Raw genomic sequence first — 19,507 nt, 5'->3', positions numbered from 1 at the left:
GGTGTTGCTGGCTGTGAATGAAATTGACTGAGACTGTGAAATCCTGGGCAATTTAACTCACAGCTGGGATGATGAGGAAGGGGCAGCATCACTCTCTCACTGAAGATGATGTTCCACTTGTCCTGCAGATATTTATTTCCTCTTAGCTTTTACATGTATTTTTAGGTGCCCTGTAATTGCTGGCATTTCTTAATACAGTTTATCTAAAGATAGCAGAAGCTCTTTTTCAAAAGCAGAGATTGTGTAGTCATTCTTATTGCTATTACCAGGAGCTAATAGCAATACCAGGAGGGAGCAAATTCAGATATGTGGTTGTTGTCAGAAAAACTTCACTAAGACAACTCCATCATTTACACCTGGTGAACCTGTTGAACCAGGATCGTGTGTTTGCAGCGTAGTCCACTCTGCCTCCCTGTCCTGTGATTTTTGCAGGCATGGCTCCTAGGGCAGATTAGCCCAGCCAGACTGAAGCTGACTCTTACAGGAAAAAAGCATCAGAATGAGAGAGGTTTCAGTCCCCAAATGTGAAAGGTGACACCATCAAATAGTTTCTTACCAACAACTGCTTTTGCGTTTGCTTGGTCAGTGTATACTGTATTTCTGAAAGAGGTAACTGTAAGTCAAAAAAATCTGACATAAAAAGCCACAAAGTTGTTTCAAATGAAATGGGGAAAGTGTTAAAGATACTTCATTTAAAACAGCAGTAAGCTGAAGCTATTAAGTTATAAATTCTACCTCCACCTTCAATAATTTTTATAAATGCTGAGACATACAAATGCAAGTTTTCAAGCTTAAATGCTGTAGATAGTTACAAGATAATTCAAATAATGCACCTCCATATAAAAATATGGAGATTTCTATTTAAAGGATAAAAAAATATTTATTAGCAAGGAAACTTGAATGTAGCTCTAGTTCCTTTGAAGTGTGTCTCAGAAACATAAGTATTTTATTTCCCAAGAGTGAACAGAGATTATCAAATTGCTGCTTTATTTTCCCATTTATAATTTTCTCTCTGCAAGAAAAAAAACACAACAAAGAAATGAACTGTATTTGTCTTCCCAGGGAACTTATTAAGAGGCCAAATGTAAAATCTCTTGTTCCCTCCTTTAATGCTTGTACTTTGAGAAATTTAATTTAAGGGAGTCAGGTACATAATCCCTGCTGTTATTCAGAAGTTTAATGTGTGTCCTCCTGTGAACTATGATAAAAATTGAGTCAAATGTCATAGACATTGCCAAGTTGTAAGAAATATGGATTTCTTCTTTATTGGTTCAGTAGACATCATGGTTTGTAAGTTTAAATGAAATGTCTTTTTTCTTTGATGTGAAAAACCTAGAAGAGGATAGAGGGGAAATATGTATTTCAGTTTTAATACAGAGACAAGAAAATGTAGAATATATGTAAAATCAATAATGAAATAGAGGCTTGTTTACTTTCTCCCTTTCTTTCTCCCATCTCCTCACTTCTCTCCCTTCCCCTCCTCTCTGCTCCTGAAAGACCATCCATCAGCTGTGGGCCAGCAGCAAGACTCTCCATGACTGTCACTCAGTTCTGGGGCTGGATGCTGGGCACTAATATGTGTGTGTGGATGTTTGTGGGCTTGTAGAGCCTTTTCTTTTTTTAATTTTTTTTTTCAATTTTTTTTGTTTAACTAACTTCTCTAGGACTGCTTTTTAAAAACTCTTTAAAACAGTTATAACCAGGGCCTTCATTTTCCCAAAGTGAAGATCTGATAAGAATGATATGCAGCTTCCCTAATAAAATAATTTCTTTAATGTTCCTTCTTTCTGCAGTCCGGCTGCCAGCTTGAAGGTTGGCTGTGTGCAGACCATTCCTAAACAATGTTAACTACTGCTTTCACTGCAGAAGACTGAATGTCTTGGCTTCCGTGTAGTACTGAGTTGCTTCAATCTGATAAGGTAAAATTAGGAAAAAGCTACTCAAATGTATTTACAGTCTTGGTAATAAGGCTATCTGGTGTATTTTACAAATTTACAAAGTCAAGCTTCAGCTGAGAATGGAAATGCATTTAAATAAACTTTAGTAACAGTAGACCACTTTAATATATTTGTTCAAATGCTGGCAATTTCAGTTTCCAGGCAGGTGAAGTGATATTGCTAGGAAAAGAAAGAAATCTGAAAAAAAAAAAAAAAAAAAAAAGAGGCAGTTCAAAAAACTAGTAATTGTCAGTGTTTGGGCTCCAATAAAACCTGCAGCATTGCTTGTTCATAAATTTAACTCTCATGACTTTTTATCCCTTTTGTCATCCCAGACTTCAAGAGATTCCACTATACTTTGCAGTTTTGCATTAAAAAGGCATACACAGGTGGTTCTGAGGCCTCTCAATAGCTCCATTACCATTCCAGCCTCAACCTTTGATATTGGCAACTCATCCACCAGGGTTATTAATCTTATGTCTATAATCTATTAACCAAGTACATTAGCTAAAATTAAGCTTTCTGACAATTTTATTGTGATAGCAGTATACAGCTGTTGTTCCTTTGATTTGACTTTATTGTGGAAACACATTATTTTAGATATTTATGTATCTAAATATTTATCACTGTGGTGATGTATGGATTCAGTTTTTCTGCGTATTCCTAAGACATTGTCCCCCAGCCTGTGGACTCTAGAATATGTCTGTCCCTCTTTAAAATTCATAGAAATTAGCTGGTGTGAATTTAGAAACTCTGGATAAATAACTGGAATGAACACAGACACAGAGCTCATCAGGACTGTATTTGGATGGTACCACAAGGGATGGATGTGCATCTTCCTCTGATTGTTGCAGTTCTGAGGGGATTCCATTATTCTGTATGTGTGCATATGCTGCCATGTGGATCACAAGGCCACTTTGCAATAAACTGTGCTTTGAAATTATGTAATTTTCACTAATATATGCTTGTTTCTGAAGCATTGGAATGCATTTCCATTGTATCTGAAATGCTGCATTTGGAAAAGTGATTTTATCTTTTATTATTTTCACAGTCTAGATTTCTAAGCAGCTGCTAAAAAGTAAACTCTGAAAGAAGTCAGAATATATTTTTACCAACGGTTCCTGAAATTTCTCAGGCACTAACTTAAAGTTCATCTGTAGCAGTGTAAGTCAATTTTGTTAGGATGCTTTAGCTAACTTACAGGTGCCAGCAGTGGCATCATTCCCATTGCTAAGCATTAATGTTAGAAATTCTCATTCCTAATGCCAAGAGATTCATGGCTCATTGTGATCTGGCTGAGTTTAGCAGCCTGTTGTTCTTGTGTTTCCGGGTATTTGTTCTAATTCAAAACAAATGGGAATGTTGGCAATCTCACAGAGACATATGTAGGAAGTAACTATTGGCAACTATGGTTGCGTGAGACAAGATTCTATAATTGGAGCATTTCAGCATTGATCCTCACAAGCCAATTGAGGAGCCCTTTTCGGGTTGTTCAGTACAAGCCTTGGAACCTGATTCTCTTCTCAAGCTGTATTTTTGTAACTGTCATACTGTTTTCAGAGAATGTTTATACCAATGAAAATACAGGAAGAGTCATTCCCTACAAAGGCAAATCCTGCTTTCTGCTGCATACAGTGTGCTCCTTCAAAATAAATAAATTGGCTTGAAAGGAACTCTGCGCTACCATATTTTGACTACTTTGGTGCCTGGGATAGACAGCACATTTAATGAAGACTGAGAAAGGGGATCTATTACTATTTGTAAAAGACATTCAGGAATTAGTACGAAGGAGAAAGAAGAATTATTGAAATTGAACCTGCCTTAAGATCAAATGGATATTAATTGCCTCTGAATGAATTTAGAGTGTAAATTAGAACAAGGTTTCTGTCATCAAAGGAATGATGTCTGAATTCTGGCATGACCTTTCAAATAGGGCAGAAAGGACAAGGAACCTAAATTATTTCAAGATGGAGCTTGATAAATTAATATAAGTAGTGATTCCAGAAATGGAAATTAAAGTTTATGATTATCGTATCATAGATCATAGGCTCAGAGAGACCTCGGAAAGCATCCAGTCCATTTCCTTGCCCCAACTCAATCTCAATTACATTTAAATCATTCCAGGTTTATCCAGCCTGATCTAAAATATGATCTCATCTCAGTGATGAGACTCGACAGGCCTGTTACTCTTCCATTCAATTACCTCACTATTCCTACCATTAAAAAGCATTACTAATCTCAGTTTAAGTCTTCCTAGTGCAATTTAAGTTCATTTCTTCTTGTTCTCTCCACAGCAGGCTTGAAGAACAAATTAGTATCCTGCCCCTTTATAGCCATTTCATATTTGCTTGGCAACTCTTGTTCTTTTACCAGAATCACAGAGTGGTTGAAGCTGGAATATCTCAGTTATGTTCATTCTGATATTAACCCTTGGACCTTTAAGTCTTTTCTCTTAAAACTTGTCTCCTAGAACTCTGATTATTCTGGAACTCTCTGCTGGACTGTCCAGGTGTTTCTCTTCCTTCTTCCCATTTCTCCCAATAGTGGTCTATGATTACTGAGTACAATAGTGATACTGCTTATTTATCCAAATATTATTGTAATTTTTTGCAGTGGGGGATGTGGTTTACTTCCCAGTTGCATAGGTATTTTCATGAAATAGCTTCCCTGCTGTGGTGGGTTGACCTTGGCTGGACACCAGGTGCCCACCAAGCTGCTCTATCACTTCCCATTCCCAGCTGGACAGGGAAGAGAAAATAAGATGGAAAACAACTTGTAGGTTGAGATAAAGCAGCTTACTGAAACAAAAGCAGAAGTTTGTGCACACCCAAGCAAAGAGAAAAAACCCTATATTTGTTCTCTACTTTCCATTAGCAAGCGATATTTGGTCACTTCCCGGGAAGCAGGGCTTCAGCATGTGTAGCAGTTTCTCAGAAGGCAACCACTTTAACTAACAAATGCCTCCCCATCCCCTCCCCACCCCCATTCTTCCTTTCTAGCTACCAATGCAAAGCATGGCACTGTGAGGGCTGCTATGGGAAAATTAACTCCATCTCAGCCAGACCCAATACACCTGCTGTGGCAGGGTATAGGATGTTAGAAATGTTCTTGATCTCTGCAGATGTCCTTATGAGAGGTGACTTCCTTCTAATAAAGCTCTTAAACTCCTTGTTAAGGGAACGTTTAGGGGGGCTGTGGAAGGGGAAAATGGGCCATAAAAAGAAAACTTTGTGGTTCCATCTAGACTAAACTTCTCTTATGGGACTGACTTTAATTCTACTCATGTGGATACTTCTTATCCTGTATCCCTGGTGAATTAAAAGCTAGGACAATCCATGAAGCATACATAGCATCTCCAGAATCAGAAGTCACCAGAAGGTTATGAATGAAGATAGCTGTGCTGAGCTTAGGCATTAGCATGGTTGCTCAGTGTCTCATACATGTCTGGGTAACCCTGTGTTTCAGTTGCAGGTTTAATATTATTCTTACCTGTTTTCATTTTAGCACATTGTCAGCTTGAGGTCAAATCTTAATGGCTTATTTGCTTGGCATATCAGCAAATGAGGTAATTTTATGCCACAAATTTGTGAACATGGAATAAATAAGATACTGTTAAGTATAACACTCAGAATTCAAGGGCTTGAGAAACTTTGCGTATTGCTAAGCTGACAAAGTGTTGTTCTAAAGTGATAAAAGCAGGTGTTTCTTTTTAGATTCCAAGACTGCTCCCATGTGAGAGGCTAGATAAGTAGTTCAAATTACACCTAAGAAGAAAATTTGCCAGACCTTAATTGCTTTTCATCAGAGTGCCAAATAAGAAGGATAAGAAAAAAACCACCTTGGAACTACATTGTAGTCTTTTTAATTCTCCTTATTTAAAGCCCTGAGGTAGAATCCTTAACTTCACAACAAACTGCACTTTCTCAGTGGTAAAGCAGAACAAATTTATAAGCGATTACTTGTGCTCCTTCTACATCTGGCGTTTAGGTAAAAGCAATTTTTTGTTCAAGAATATATGTAGTTTTTACAAGGTCTGCAGCTGTGTTGTTTCAGTAAGATATAGTTTTATCATTAATCAACACTTTTCTCAGATGACTTCTGCTAAGATTATGGCTGTTTATTCCATCTTTCTTGATAAGAGTGACCTTATTAAGCCTGTCTATATCATCTTGGTGTTCCATCAGTTAGACCATAGCCTCATAAAACCTTGCTTTCCTACTCTGGCCAGTACTGCTTGACTGCTTGCTGGGCAGTTGAGTGCATCAGACTGTGCTCAGTCAATCCTGCTGAAGCCAAGCCTCTCATCATAAAACCTCCACTGGCTTGTCTTCTGCAATGAGACTTTATCAGTAAGTCAAGAGGAGAAGGAATTAAGACCACAGCCATTTACTCGTGTGCTCTGTGCAATGAAATGTCAGTGTCATAACCCCCCTACATTATTATTCTACATTATTATTTCATTGATAAGGAGGCATTTTACTGAGAGATCTCTTTGTCCTTTAAATAAAGAGAATGTAAGGAAACCAAGGAAATTCTTGTACAAGACCAAACCAGGGACTCCTCTGTTTTGATATCTGCCTGTGTTTTCAGTATTTTGGAGGAAAATGCAGAACTAAAAAAAATTATTAGAACGATGTTGCCATTTTTCTCATCTCTTGGTAGTTGCTTTATAGGTGAAACTACATGCAATTTTATATTCTTTGCCTCTTTTATGTAGTTAAAACCAGTTGATTTGCCTCTCCCACATGTTTTATCTTTAAGCAGTTGTCTAATTCCCTCTTAAAAATGCTAAATTTTTAGTCTGCCCTCATATGAAAGTATTTTCACAAAAAATATCTGTAATGTACTGTATTTTGAATGCTTTCATTTTTCTGTATCTTTATGCAGTAAAATTGTAGAAAGTTCAAAGTTTGAGTGCATAGAATGGGATCACTGATTTTTGGAAGGTTACTATAGATTTTCTGTTCCTTTCAGTTCACTACTTTGTATAGGCTCATATTACCACTTCGAAATCTTTATAAATCAACATTTTCACCTAGCACCACTGCAAGCATATACTGGTTCCCTTTCTATTTGATTACAGTTAACTTAAAACACAGCGATCTGTACATGAGATTATTTATTTCAAGACATATTATTAAGATGCATTCATCGACTGTGAATCTCATCTGCATATTCATTTAGCTTTATTTGACACCACTGGCAGTTGTAACTGATAAAACCTTAAATAATTCTGTTTGGGGCAAACTTTGGTCTCTCCTTGAGTAGGTTCATGTGTTTTGAGAGATCTTAACTTGAAAAGCGAATTCTGTGTTGAATATAGGTCAATAATGACATACTGTAGAAAGACAGCCAGGGAAGTATAAAGAGGGATAAAACCTTTGAAGCATAAGAAGTAAGTAATCTTTGGGTCTTCTCAGAAATGTACTCTTTTCAGTACTGGGCATAACATATTAAGAAAGAGAGAAAGGCCAAAGGCAAACAAGAATGATCAGATGCTTTGAATATATAACAAGTGGGTGTGCGTGTATGTGTATGTTTGAAGGATACAAAGCTGTGTCAGAGTGTGTTAGTAACTTGCAGAGAAGTAAAAGGATTTTGCAGAGTGGAAGGGAATAATCTATTCTTTGTGTCCATTATGGAGAAAAGAAGGTGTCTCTATGAGCTGTGCCTGCACTATTTGTGTTGGACATTAGAAAAGTATTTCTGAAGGCAAGGATAATAATCAGTGTGCTTTCTACATATCAAACAATATTTGAAAGTGTTCAGGTCTTCCACTGGAGAGCAGAATTTGGTGATTTGAAAATCCTTCTCTCTGAATAAATTTCAGGGCATTACACAGCAATCTAAGTGATGTTTCTAGATTTCTCTGACAAAAGTACAGGAACCTCTCTGTTTTCTAACAAGTGCTCTTAGCATTTTCACTGTCACAAGTTCAGCAGAAAAGAACAAGAAAGGCCTAGAAAAGAGATGTCTACTTTGGTATTTCAGGGAAGGCACACACAGACCTAAGAATAAGCTGCTATATGTTGTTTGCCATTGGCAAAAGAAGGAGAACAGGCAGGATGATAGTTCTGGATCATCATAATCCAGTGATATCCCCATTTAAAGTGATGTGCCTTGTCACAAAGCAGAGAGCAGAGCAAAGATGAAAGAGCATCTCAGCTACAGCTGGTAGGATTTCCTGTATTCTCATTTTGAATATGCTCAAAGCAATACTTTTGGAATCTCTTTTTGTGTGTGTGTTAAATGAGACAGAGAACAGATATTTGCTCTTAAAAACTAGTTTAAATTCAGTTAAAAGTTGAAAGTTTCTATGAAGCTTTTGGTACAAATAGGTCATAATTTTTCATTCTGAACGAGTTCCTGCTCCAGTACCATCAGGGGAGGAAATAAGAATGTGCTGTAATTGGAAAGAGTCTCTAGTAGTTCAAGTGCTGCAAAAAACATTTCTAACTGAGTTGTACTTCAGACCTACATTCCCTTTGGGCTGCTTGCTTGTAGTGGTGTCAGGGTAATAACACTACATTGGTACAAAAAACCACTCTGTATGTCTACAAGCAACACAAAATGCTGGGGGTAAATTGACTGAATTATAAATGTTACTCTTCTGGGAATGCAGAATAAGTTTTACTGTAAGTTATGTGTTGCTGTAGTTGCATGCTACACCTTTAGGAAATATATATAAAATATAGCTGCTAAATTCTCCATCAATCTCTGTACTCACATGTGCACTGACCCTTTTATTCCTTCCTTCTGATGTCAGACAAAGGTAAGGTATGAACCAGATAAAGCCAAGTAGAAATATAGGTACCATGCAGTAGGATTATCTGAGAACTTTTACATAAATGGACTGATAAGACAGCTTTTCATTACTGTTTTCTGCATGGTCAGGCCTAAGCCTTGTTCAGCAAGACCAAGACTTTACAGTTATTTGTAGGTGGGTAAATAAGGACCTTGAAGACCAAGGTCAAGGCTACATCTTGGTCCTCTCAAAGGCTAAACTCTAGAACCTGATCATAAAAATAATTCACAAGAATTAGCTGTCCTAAATATTTTATTTTGGTCAGTCTCTGAAGGCTGCTGCTAGTTTAGTTAATTACAGGGAAGACAGGGATAAAAACTTGGTAAATTCATCAGATTTTTCGGTAAATGCAATTACTGTTGTGCAATAGAGAAGTCTTACCTGTTAGGCTGCAAGAACAAAATAAACAAATAGTGTTATTCCAGGAGTCTTGCAAATAGCACAGCTGTGATGTTCACCCAGTAAATAATCATTGGGGAAAAAAAAATATAAAGCTTTGATTTTTCTGGAAGCAAGAGTACTACCCAGAATTTTATTCATCTCAAAAATGCTTTAGTCACTCCTGATTCAATCAAATCCAAGAAAACATACTTTTGCTCTCCTATCAAGATAATTCGGCATATTAGATGTTTCCCAAAATATCAGTTGAATTACATATATATGAGCCTCCAGAAAAGCCTTTGAAGGAAGGATACTAATGTTCTTGTTCATGAAATGATATCCTCATATTGTCATGAGATGTTAGTGATACTGCCATTTTTCTTGCTCAGTGATGAAGTATTGTGGGCATTGGTCATCTCCAACCATTTGTCACTATCTGTTAGGGCACTTTAACTTACATTCACCACCTTGAAATGCTCTAATCATTGTGATGAATTCCTGCGGCAGAATCCTGACAGTGGTCACTCATTCAGGTTAGGATGGGGTTTGCTGTGGGGCTGGCATGTGGAAAGTGGGTCAGCGCAGCAGTTGTTGCAGTGGACCTCTGCTCACCCCTCTGATCAGTGGAAATGCTTGAACTGGTTGCGCTGGATTTTGGGCAATTTTGAGAAGCTCCCTTCTTGTACCGGTATGTGGAATTGTGCCTTGAACATAATGGGAGTATACAATTTGTGTATTTATTTCCTTTCTTTCAGGCTGCTGTGGAGTCCACTGCTGACTGAGTACTGATATTTCTTATTAGATGATCTGAATTTAATTTGTAGCTTAAGAAAGACTGTGTATTAAGATTTCTTTCTTTCCAAGTCTTCTCTCCTTTATAAAGGTAGTGTTCAGGACTGTGAGAAAAGTGATGAAGAATGTAAATCTTAATTTTTGAAATTTCAGATTTATTGAATTTATTGTTTCTTACGAACAAATGCATTTTCTATTAGCAGTGGGAAATACCCTCAAAGCAATCTAGACCAGAACACGTATGTGAAACAACTAAGTCAAATCTCTTCAAACAGTCTCACTGTTGAAACAGGGTTGAAATGGTTATTTGCTGTCCAATGTATTTGTTTAAATTGGTCTCAGTTACCATATGCTGAGATCAAGTGTGTTGTCTCACTGAAACAGGGGCTAAGGCCAAAGACTGCATTAGTGTGGCTATTGTGCAACTCACTGTGGATGCAGCTGACATGCAGGAAACAGTAATAATTAGTGCTTCCTGGATCTAAATTTTTTCTTTTGACCATATTCAGTACTAATATAGCAGTATTTAATAATTTCAGTCAATTACAGGTCTTAACTAAATGCTAGTAAGCACTTATTGCCGTGATAGTGAAATGGAAATAGCTACCTGTTGATTTAAGGGTGGTTTATAGGTTCCTGAATAAATATAAAACTTTCCTTATTTGTTTCTGAGATTAAAATTGACAAGGACCATAAGAAATGCATGAAAGACATTTTATGTTTGAGGATCTTGCTTTTGTTGCAGATTTGCAGTTAATAATGTTTGCAAAGTTGCATGTTCAAGTGCAGGGATATTTTGTGTAGTTCGTGGGTTGCGTGTTCAAAATCAAAGTTTATGGAAGCAAAATAAATTAAAGGAGATCACTAATAGTTTGAGCATGTAAATAATCTTTTGTAGACACCATCAATTTAATTGCATGTGCAAGTTAAAACCCTATTAACCAGATTAAAAAGCTCTTAGTGTTCAGTTTATAATGTCAAAATCTGTTGAGACATACAATAGTTTTATGATAATTAACAATGGGAAAACCACAGAAGTCTTGAAGCTTGTTTTAGATAAGTACCAGAAATATGGTTGTTTATCCATCCTACACAAACCTCTTGAGTTTTCTTGAAAAATTTGGGGTTCTTCAGGCCTTGAGAGAAGCTAGACACATGTTGTAATTCTGCATTTGATTCCCACTAGACTCCACAAGATCAGAGAAAAATTAGAAGAAAATTACTGATTAATTTTTGAGTTTCATTACAGAAGGATAGTTCAAATTGATTTTATTTTTCTACTTTCCTTTTTATAGTGGTACCTACAAAGTTGGAAGAGTTTTATGTGTTTGATTTATTACTAAAGTAATTCAGATCTGGATCATGTGACACCTTTAGGTCTCTTTTTGTGTGTGTGTGTATGTACAAATTGCATGAATCTTTGGAGTTTTCTAATTCTAATCTGTGATGTTACTAAGCTTCTACTGCAAGCTTAATGATGGATGCCTTGGAGACCTGTGCTACTAACTATGCTCTGAATTCTTTTCTCAAATCGTTTGGCCGTTTGTGGTAGGTTAGGAACTTGATCCCCAGCTTCAAACATTAGCAAAACAACAGCAATGAAAAAAGAAGTTGCTTACTGCTTGACCTGAAAAGGCTATGCTTAGCAGTGTTTGTGTGATGATGTTAAGCAGGTTTGGAACTGGAACACCACTGAACTTGGCAGTTTCCATTTTAAGATATTTTAATCAATCTCACTGCAGTATTTTCTCAATGCCAGGATTCTGCCAAACATCTGGCTGGGAAGTTGCCCTCGGCAGCTGGAGCATGTGACCATCAAGCTGAAGCACGAGCTGGGTGTTACGGCTGTGATGAACTTCCAGACTGAATGGGATATTGTTCAGAATTCCTGGGGCTGCAACCGCTACCCAGAACCCATGAGCCCTGAAATCCTCATGAAACTCTATAAAGAGGAAGGTCTTGCCTATGTCTGGCTGCCAACTGCAGACATGAGCACTGAAGGTAATGTTTAGGTCACTCTTGCAGTAAATTAGTAGCAGCAAACCCTTTGAGTTACTAAGCTGCCATTTTCGTGACAGTTTGTTTTTTTCTTCTTTGTAAATTTTGCATAAAAATATACTTAGCACACAAGTTATAATTTCTTTGTGTGCTGTCTAACAAATTATTCATATTTTCTCGTAAGCAGAGAGGCCATCTAAAATACTTTGTGTCTGGCATTATTATGTATTTGAGTTTAAAGCCATCCGACATCAATAACTACTTGACTGTTTTTGCTTTCAGCTTGAATTCAGACCATATAATGAAAATATACTGTGTAGGTGGAAGACTGCAAGCTTGCACAGCAGGATGGCTTGCCACCCTTTCTGATTAAAAATGAAGAGACAGTGCTGTCTGTCAGACAGCTGTGCTCTGCTGTTCCCTTCCCCAGCAAATATTTTAACTTTAACTGTAGTATCCCAGCCTAATCAATAATCTCCATAGAGACATTTTATAATAATTTCTAATTAACTTAGAATGTTCATAGCACCTGAGCTGTAACATAAATTACTAGTATTTTTAAGTCCTTGGTTGGAATACTCAGTTCAAAATCTTATTTCCAGCCAAAAGGTTAGAAAGTGAGTGTGTTTTCAAGTGAGCAACCTACCAGCAGAAGAGACTGCTTTCAACACGGTGAAATACCACTGCCTCAAACAGTGAACTGTCATATCAGTAATAGGACATCAGGGAAGACAGGGAACCTTAAAACTGGGATTTGAAAGAGCTAAACATCTATGCTTATCTGGGCCATGGGGAAAAGTTGGGCTCTGCTGTTTGCGGCTTCAATTCCTGGGATAGCAGGGAGAAAGGTGTCTGGAAATATAGTACATTCATCCCTTTGGGACTGAGAAAGGCTGTTCTGTGTTGTTTAACCGTATGCGTAGTGCACAATTAAATCATAACAGTATTAAGTTGTACAGCAAAAAATCATAACAGTATTAAGTCCTCTGCTTTCCCTCCCTCACTATTGACTTGATGGCCTTCATTACAATGTTTTGGAAAGCAGCAGTATGTAGGTAGCTTCACAAACCTCTGGTACTAAAAACCATTTCATTTTCGGCTTGCTAACTTTAAGGCTATGTAAGATGTCCTGGTCTATGTAATTTGCTGCCTTGCCTCAGTTCCTGTGAAAACGAGTATGCCATGCACATCCAATGTTAATCAGAATGTATATTTAGAGAAGACTTGGAGCATTTTACAGTTTTGTGTTATCTGATTCTATGTTGCGAGAAAAAAACAAGTTAGCGTAGAAGGTCATTTGAGAAAAGAAAGAAAAAACCTGAAATACGTCAGATTTGCCATTATTATTCACAGTTCATGGGGCTCTACAGACAAAATCTCAGCCATGAACCTAGCTTTCTCCAGTGCAAATGAGTGTGCCTTGTTTTTAACCTTAGGAAGAATACAGATGTTGCCACAAGCTGTCTGCCTCTTGCACGGGCTACTGGAGAATGGACACACTGTCTATGTTCACTGCAATGCTGGTGTCGGCAGATCTACAGCTGCTGTCAGTGGCTGGCTGAAGTACGTGATGGGATGGAGCCTGCGGAAAGTCCAGTACTTTTTGACTTCCCGGAGACCAGCTGTCTACATAGATGAGGAAGCTCTGAATCGTGCTGAAGATGATTTCTACCAGAAATTTGGGCATCTGCGTTCCTCGTACCAAATACAAGAGTAGAAAAGCAGAAGAGAAAAAGGAAGGTGAAGAGGAACCCTTACTTTTGAACCTCAAGGACTTAGAAATCATGACTCAGACACCAACTTCACCTCTTCAGATTATAAGCTTGTCATAAAAGTCACGAGAATTTTGTTTAAAAAGTGCCTTGGAGTATTTTTTATTTACTTTCTTTAAGCTGATACAATGCATGTTTTCAAGCCTTTTGGTGCAAGTATGAGACCTAGAAACTCTACAAAGCAAAACTAAGATTTTCTTCTAGCCTCTTGCCTATAGGAACTGAGATTTTAGGGTAGACAGTAAACAAGATGTGAGGTGAAATAGAGTTGACAATATTTCAGTGACAAGAAAGCAAAGGCATTCTCAAAAAAAAACCAGTATAAAGGTTGACTGAATTAATCTTCAGGTTAGAGTGGAGCAGATCATCATCAAAGCTGCTCAGCTATTTTAGGCAGAGTGTAGATTGTTGCAGTGTTTTGTAGTAATTTTATAGACAAGTGGTATTAATAAGAAAGACCATAAGGAAATCGGTTTTTCAACTCAGTTTCTTAAACAAAAAGCTAATGTCTAATGCTGTGAACTAAAATTTGCTCTCTTTGTCTTTCTAGTTAATATTAAATATTATGAGCTACAGCTATGCTTTTATGACGTTGGGATTGTGCTGGAATGTGACACAAAGAGAGGAAACAGCTCCACCTGCTTCAGTCTTGCTCTGTTGTGGGGAAGGACCACTATTTATTATATTATCCTAGGCTGTGAGTTCTCTGAGTTGAAGCTACATTTTGCTTTTCTGGTCCGTGCAGTGCTGTACAATGGGCTCCCTAGGTGCCAAGTCAATCTAAGCACTGGGGTAAGACAGGACCTATTGGAATTGTGTGATAAGCCTCTGTGCATGATTGACATCACAGCCTCTGGACTGTTGACCTGGATTTGAATCTTCACTATAGCAAAAGCCTCTCCTTGTGCAAGCAGTGTGTGGATGTTCATGGATGTTAGGCTTAGCTGATTGAAGCTAATGCTGGGCTACTTCTGGGGTAAATAAAGTGGATACATTCCTCTAAAGGAGCAAAGAGCAACTCTGAGAAGAGTTTCTCAGGAGCTTAGCCTCAGTAGGCTAATATTTGTTTTGTGGATGATCCCTAATGTTTTCCGGTGCTGTCTGGTCACTTAGCTAAACTAAGTAGTGGCACCAACAGCTTCCAGCCCTGCTCAGGTAAAACCAATTTGCTATAGGTTGAGTTCAAGAGAGAAGGGAGAGAATGTATTTCCTAAGGAGGAGAGGATTAAGGATGCAAAAACATTGAGAAACCTAATTTCTATAGGTTTATTCTTCAGTGAAATCTCATTTTTTCCAGCCTTGTTCCTCTAAAGATGCAGTCAGTGCCAGAGTAGTTTAGCTGATATATATTGATTTTCTGAATACTTAATGGAGAAACTATTAGATATGAACTGCTTATGGAGAAACTCCAAAATAATATAATACATTTTATTTATCCTGTACTTCAATCATCTTCAAAAGAAAAAATGTTTATTTAAGTTATTCTACGTTTGGTTTTGGTCATGACTTTGTTTCTGGTTTTTTGAAATAATGCTGCCTGTTTAGAAAATGGATGAGAAAGTTCTCTATTAAATAAAGACATAATGACAATTCCAGCAGCCCGTTTTGTCATATGTCTTTGTCTCCCAATTTCACAAGTAGCAAAAAGGCTCATGACTTATATTTCTGTATAGAACTGGGACCAGCCTCTTTAAGGGTCACAGCGATGTCTTGTCTGCTGTGTTGTGTCAGTTTTGGTGGGAAATCTCAAACAGACAACACAGCAAAGGTCTGTGGGTGATATGGCACCTCTGGTATCTCCAAAGACAAAAAAAAGTGTTTCTTCTCCTAGCCCCATGCAGAGAGCAGAGCAAGTGTGTTAGTGATGCTGTCTGGCTGTTGGGCTCATGTGCAAATAGTGGAGCTACGGCTGCCTGCCCAGGAGCTACCTCATTTGGGCTAAGTTTAAAGCAAAAATGGTGAGGTTTTGCTACTGTGTGCCTCTCAAAATCAAGCACTGAGAGGAGGAGAATGGCATAAGCATAGAGTACAACTTGCTTAAGTTTTACATTTCTGTTGAGATATGTTTGAAACCCCAATCTTCAAGTGTGTTTCCAAGCATCCCTGACAGACAGACCCTTCCACCAGATGCAACTTGTAATAGATGTTGGGACAAGTACTTGTGGATTTGGTTCTTGTTTTACAGCCAACTATATTTCTTTTTAGGGCTCTTGTGACTGAACAGCACATAACATGGCACAAGCAAGTAAGTATATGACTAGGTAAGTACATCCACTCTGTATTGGCTGTTTCCTAGTTCTGACTTTATCGACAATAGAAGCAGACTGGTGCTTCATTTGTAGGGCAGGAATTCAAATGATACAGTAGTCACAGATTCAAGGAAACCCTAGCAAGGGACTGCTGATTCATTGTTCATTGTCATTTCAGCAAAGGGTTGTTGATTCATTGCTTATTGTCACTTCAGTTTGCTTGTATGCTGAACTGCTTGGGAGCACATCATATACACATTGCATTGGCTGGTGAACTGCATAAAAGCAACTCGATAGCATCACATTAACAAAGAATGCAAAAAGATCCCAGGGGGACCTCAGGGGCTTGCAGTCCCTTGTATCTATTTGTAGCATCCTATTTTCCTCACTGCCACAGTCCTGCCTTCCTCATTGAAGGCTACTCTGTCAAGCAACATTCATTCAAACCCATTTCTATTGAATGCAACTAGGAACTTAAATGCTAAAGGAATCATTACCAGAGACTAAAGCAACAGCAAAAGCAATCATATAAAAACATCCAATTTCTCCAAATGTGTAAGTACAGAATAAATCTGCTTCTAGAGATTATCTATTAGAATTCCAATTTGTAATATATTCTTATGCTGATTGGATCATTAGCTTTTTCCACAGATTAGCCTCTTGATGTAGTTTGGATGAAAGGATGAAGACAGGCTGTTGTTTATATACTTGTATATTTCCTTGCTACTTTAGTAATAAAGTGTTACAAAATTTAGAGAAGAACAGCTCCTAAAGAAAGAATTAGAAACAGATAGACAGGAATGGATATTTTGGAGTGGGCCCACAAAGTCAAACTAATACACAAACAATAATGGAAATTAGGTAGAAATATTTCAATAACTCATCACTGAAGAGCATCAGTCAGGGAAAATGGTTCTCTGATGCTATGAGCATCAGTTTTCTTTGCTCTGTTTTTACGTCCATTAAGCCATATTTTTACCTCTGTTAAATTAAAGAAGAAAGTAGAATTTGCTGAATGAAATAGGAACATTTATAACTCCAGGTACTTAGAGTATCTCAATGTCATTATTAGGCCAAACAGTAGTATATGTTCTTTGCCAGGGCTATGTACATGAAGGAGCTAAGCAATTCTAGCTCTTACAAGTGATTTTGTAACAAGCACAGCCCCTTGAGGGATGGATTGGGATTTAAGTGGTATAATATTGTTAATATTTTTCCTTTTTACATCAGAAAAGTACTAGTGACAATCTTCCATGAAATTTTTAGGTAGGTAATGCAACCTGATGAAAGGGAACTGGTCTGTCTGTTGTGGCTGTTGAATACCTTCCTTTCTCCCTCACTCCTTCCTATTTCACACTTTGAACTTTGGTCCCTTTGGCACTTGCTTTGGTTGTAAGTTTATGGTCTTCCCTCTCTGTACAGCATTGAGCACAATGAAGCTTTGGCTGCAGGTTTGATACCAGGCTATACTCCAAAGTAGCTGGAAAGTCTCACACCTGGCAACTCAGTTGTGTGTGCTGCACAAAACGATGTGCAAAACAATGTTTCTGCTCTGGAATGGAATTAAAATTTGAGAGTGCCAGTCAAGCCTGCTTGGGTAATTGCAAAGGAAAAAGATAGGCTGTAGGTTGTGCAGGGATGGGTAATAAAATCCTTACTTAAAACAAGAATGCAAAAAGTCAAACTTACTCCATTACCTATCTTGATGGCCTTTTTGAGCTCTAATTTATAAAATCCACTGACTTGACTGGTCTGTAATTGAGAAAAAAAATTGATTTTAAATAGCCAAAGACTTGTGCCATTACTGTATTACCCTGTTGCTCCTTTTATTCTTCATCATTAAATTGCAGTGAGATGTTTCAAACCAATGATGAAGTTATAAAAGAATTATTCTTATGAAAATACACTCTGCAGCAGAAAACAATGAAGAACTATTTAGAAGGATGATAACTTCTGGAAAAGCATATATTTGGCAAGCAAGAGCTACCTTTTTGAAGGATAATGAACATCAGGCTGCCCTTAGCTAAAATGGAATTGGATTAATGTAGCAAAGGATAGGATATAGCTGACTGTCTCCAACTCTGTTTACATTCTCAGTGGTAAATCACCTCTGCAGTTATTTCTTTAAAAACATTCTGCTAGAAAAAATTTGTGTTTTATTTTCCACATGAATATAGCTTAAAGGGAAAGGGGCTGCTGTGAGGGAGCAGACTTTTGGAATGGTGGAAGTAGAAAGGAATTAATCCTTTTTCTATTTCTTAACAACAAAGTGACATCACCAACAGGAAGACTGAACCACATGACTTCATAATTGATCTCCTTCCTAAATTAGTAGAGGAAAGCAATATTTTTAAGGGCAGTGACATTATCATATATTAGTATAATTGTATGGTTGTGATATAAGCAACTGAAATACATGTTGTTGGCACTTCAGTTGTGCTAACAGTGAACCTATGGGGTGTTCATTCTTAATTAGACATATTTTCCTCTTGCTACCCTCTTTCACCTCAAGGTCTTTCATTCCAGTCTCAACTGGTTTACAAACAGTTTTGGCTAAAAATTGCTGCATTTGTAAGGATGAGTAATGAGTATTGTATTAAAGCCTTTTTACATATTGTGTTATGAAGTAAGAACTGTTATACCCAGAAAACTAGGATTCGTAACTAACTTAGCCCAGTATGATTCAATCTTTGTGCTTAAATATGTTGTCTTTTTTGGGAGATGGAATTTATAAAGATTGCAGCATAATGAGTATGATTTGATAATTACTTCAATGCTGATGTTGTTAAATTTACATCAAGGAAAATAGAAGGCCTGTTTATTCATGAGCTGATAAAATATTAAATAATATCTCATTCTTGATTTAGGTGACGTGATGAAAAAGCATAAAACAGCTGCCAAGAAGAAATTTATAATGCTGGGCAGGTTTCTGTGGTCTTTACTTAATGCCATTATAACAAAATTTATTTTGTTGTAATGCAGTTTCAGCAGGGAAATAATTAACGATCAGGCCATCATCCAAGGGTATCAGCCATGGTTAAGTTGGGCAGCCAGCCCAAAGTCACTGCAACAAATCAGATGCAGAAAACTAATCCAATCTTCAAAAATTCAATAAAATACATAAACACAGAGTTAAGAAATTAATATAAAGTTTATATTCAGAGAAAGGCAAAAACATAAAAAGTGTGATCCTAGCTAATGTCAAAGGCAAAAATATTTTGTATTGGGATAGCAAATATCACGACTCATTTGAAAATATAATCAATGTGTTAGATAAAAGTATAGCTAGTATTTAAAGTTCCCTAACCAGTTAAAGGGGTACCACCAAATTATATAGACTTAAAATGCAGTTGCAACATTTAGCTGCATAAAGAAAGACGTGGAAGGGTAAAGCTCTCAAGAACACAGACCAATTGGAAACCCTCTCTTGGGCTTACTCATGGAGTGTACTTAATTTGTTGAAGCTTCATGAGCACAAAAGTGGTGGCTGGTGCCCTGTGGTTTGGCAGTCACATAAATCCCTTGCTTAGAGATGTGTGGTTCTGAAAGAGGATCGATAAGGCTATGCTTTAG

At 37.4% G+C, this 19,507-nt stretch overlaps 1 protein-coding gene across 5 annotated transcripts in view; it reads left to right on the top strand.

Annotated features, from left to right (window-relative positions):
• Nucleotides 1-15,283, top strand: part of EPM2A (EPM2A glucan phosphatase, laforin) — a 39,264-nt gene extending 23,981 nt beyond the window's left edge. For all 5 annotated transcript variants that reach the window (XM_064649033.1, XM_064649034.1, XM_064649037.1 and 2 more), the window contains exons 3-4: nt 11,675-11,916; nt 13,350-15,283. In XM_064649033.1, coding sequence (XP_064505103.1) covers nt 11,675-11,916; nt 13,350-13,630 — 523 coding nt within the window. In that variant the 3' untranslated portion in view covers nt 13,631-15,283. The remainder of the gene's footprint in view (nt 1-11,674; nt 11,917-13,349) is intronic.
• The last annotated feature ends 4,224 nt before the right edge of the window (nt 15,284-19,507 follow it).

The sequence above is a fragment of the Pseudopipra pipra genome, chromosome 3, assembly GCF_036250125.1.
Source record: "Pseudopipra pipra isolate bDixPip1 chromosome 3, bDixPip1.hap1, whole genome shotgun sequence".
NCBI lineage: Eukaryota > Metazoa > Chordata > Aves > Passeriformes > Pipridae > Pseudopipra > Pseudopipra pipra.
This window is presented reverse-complemented; position numbering and strand designations above follow the sequence as displayed.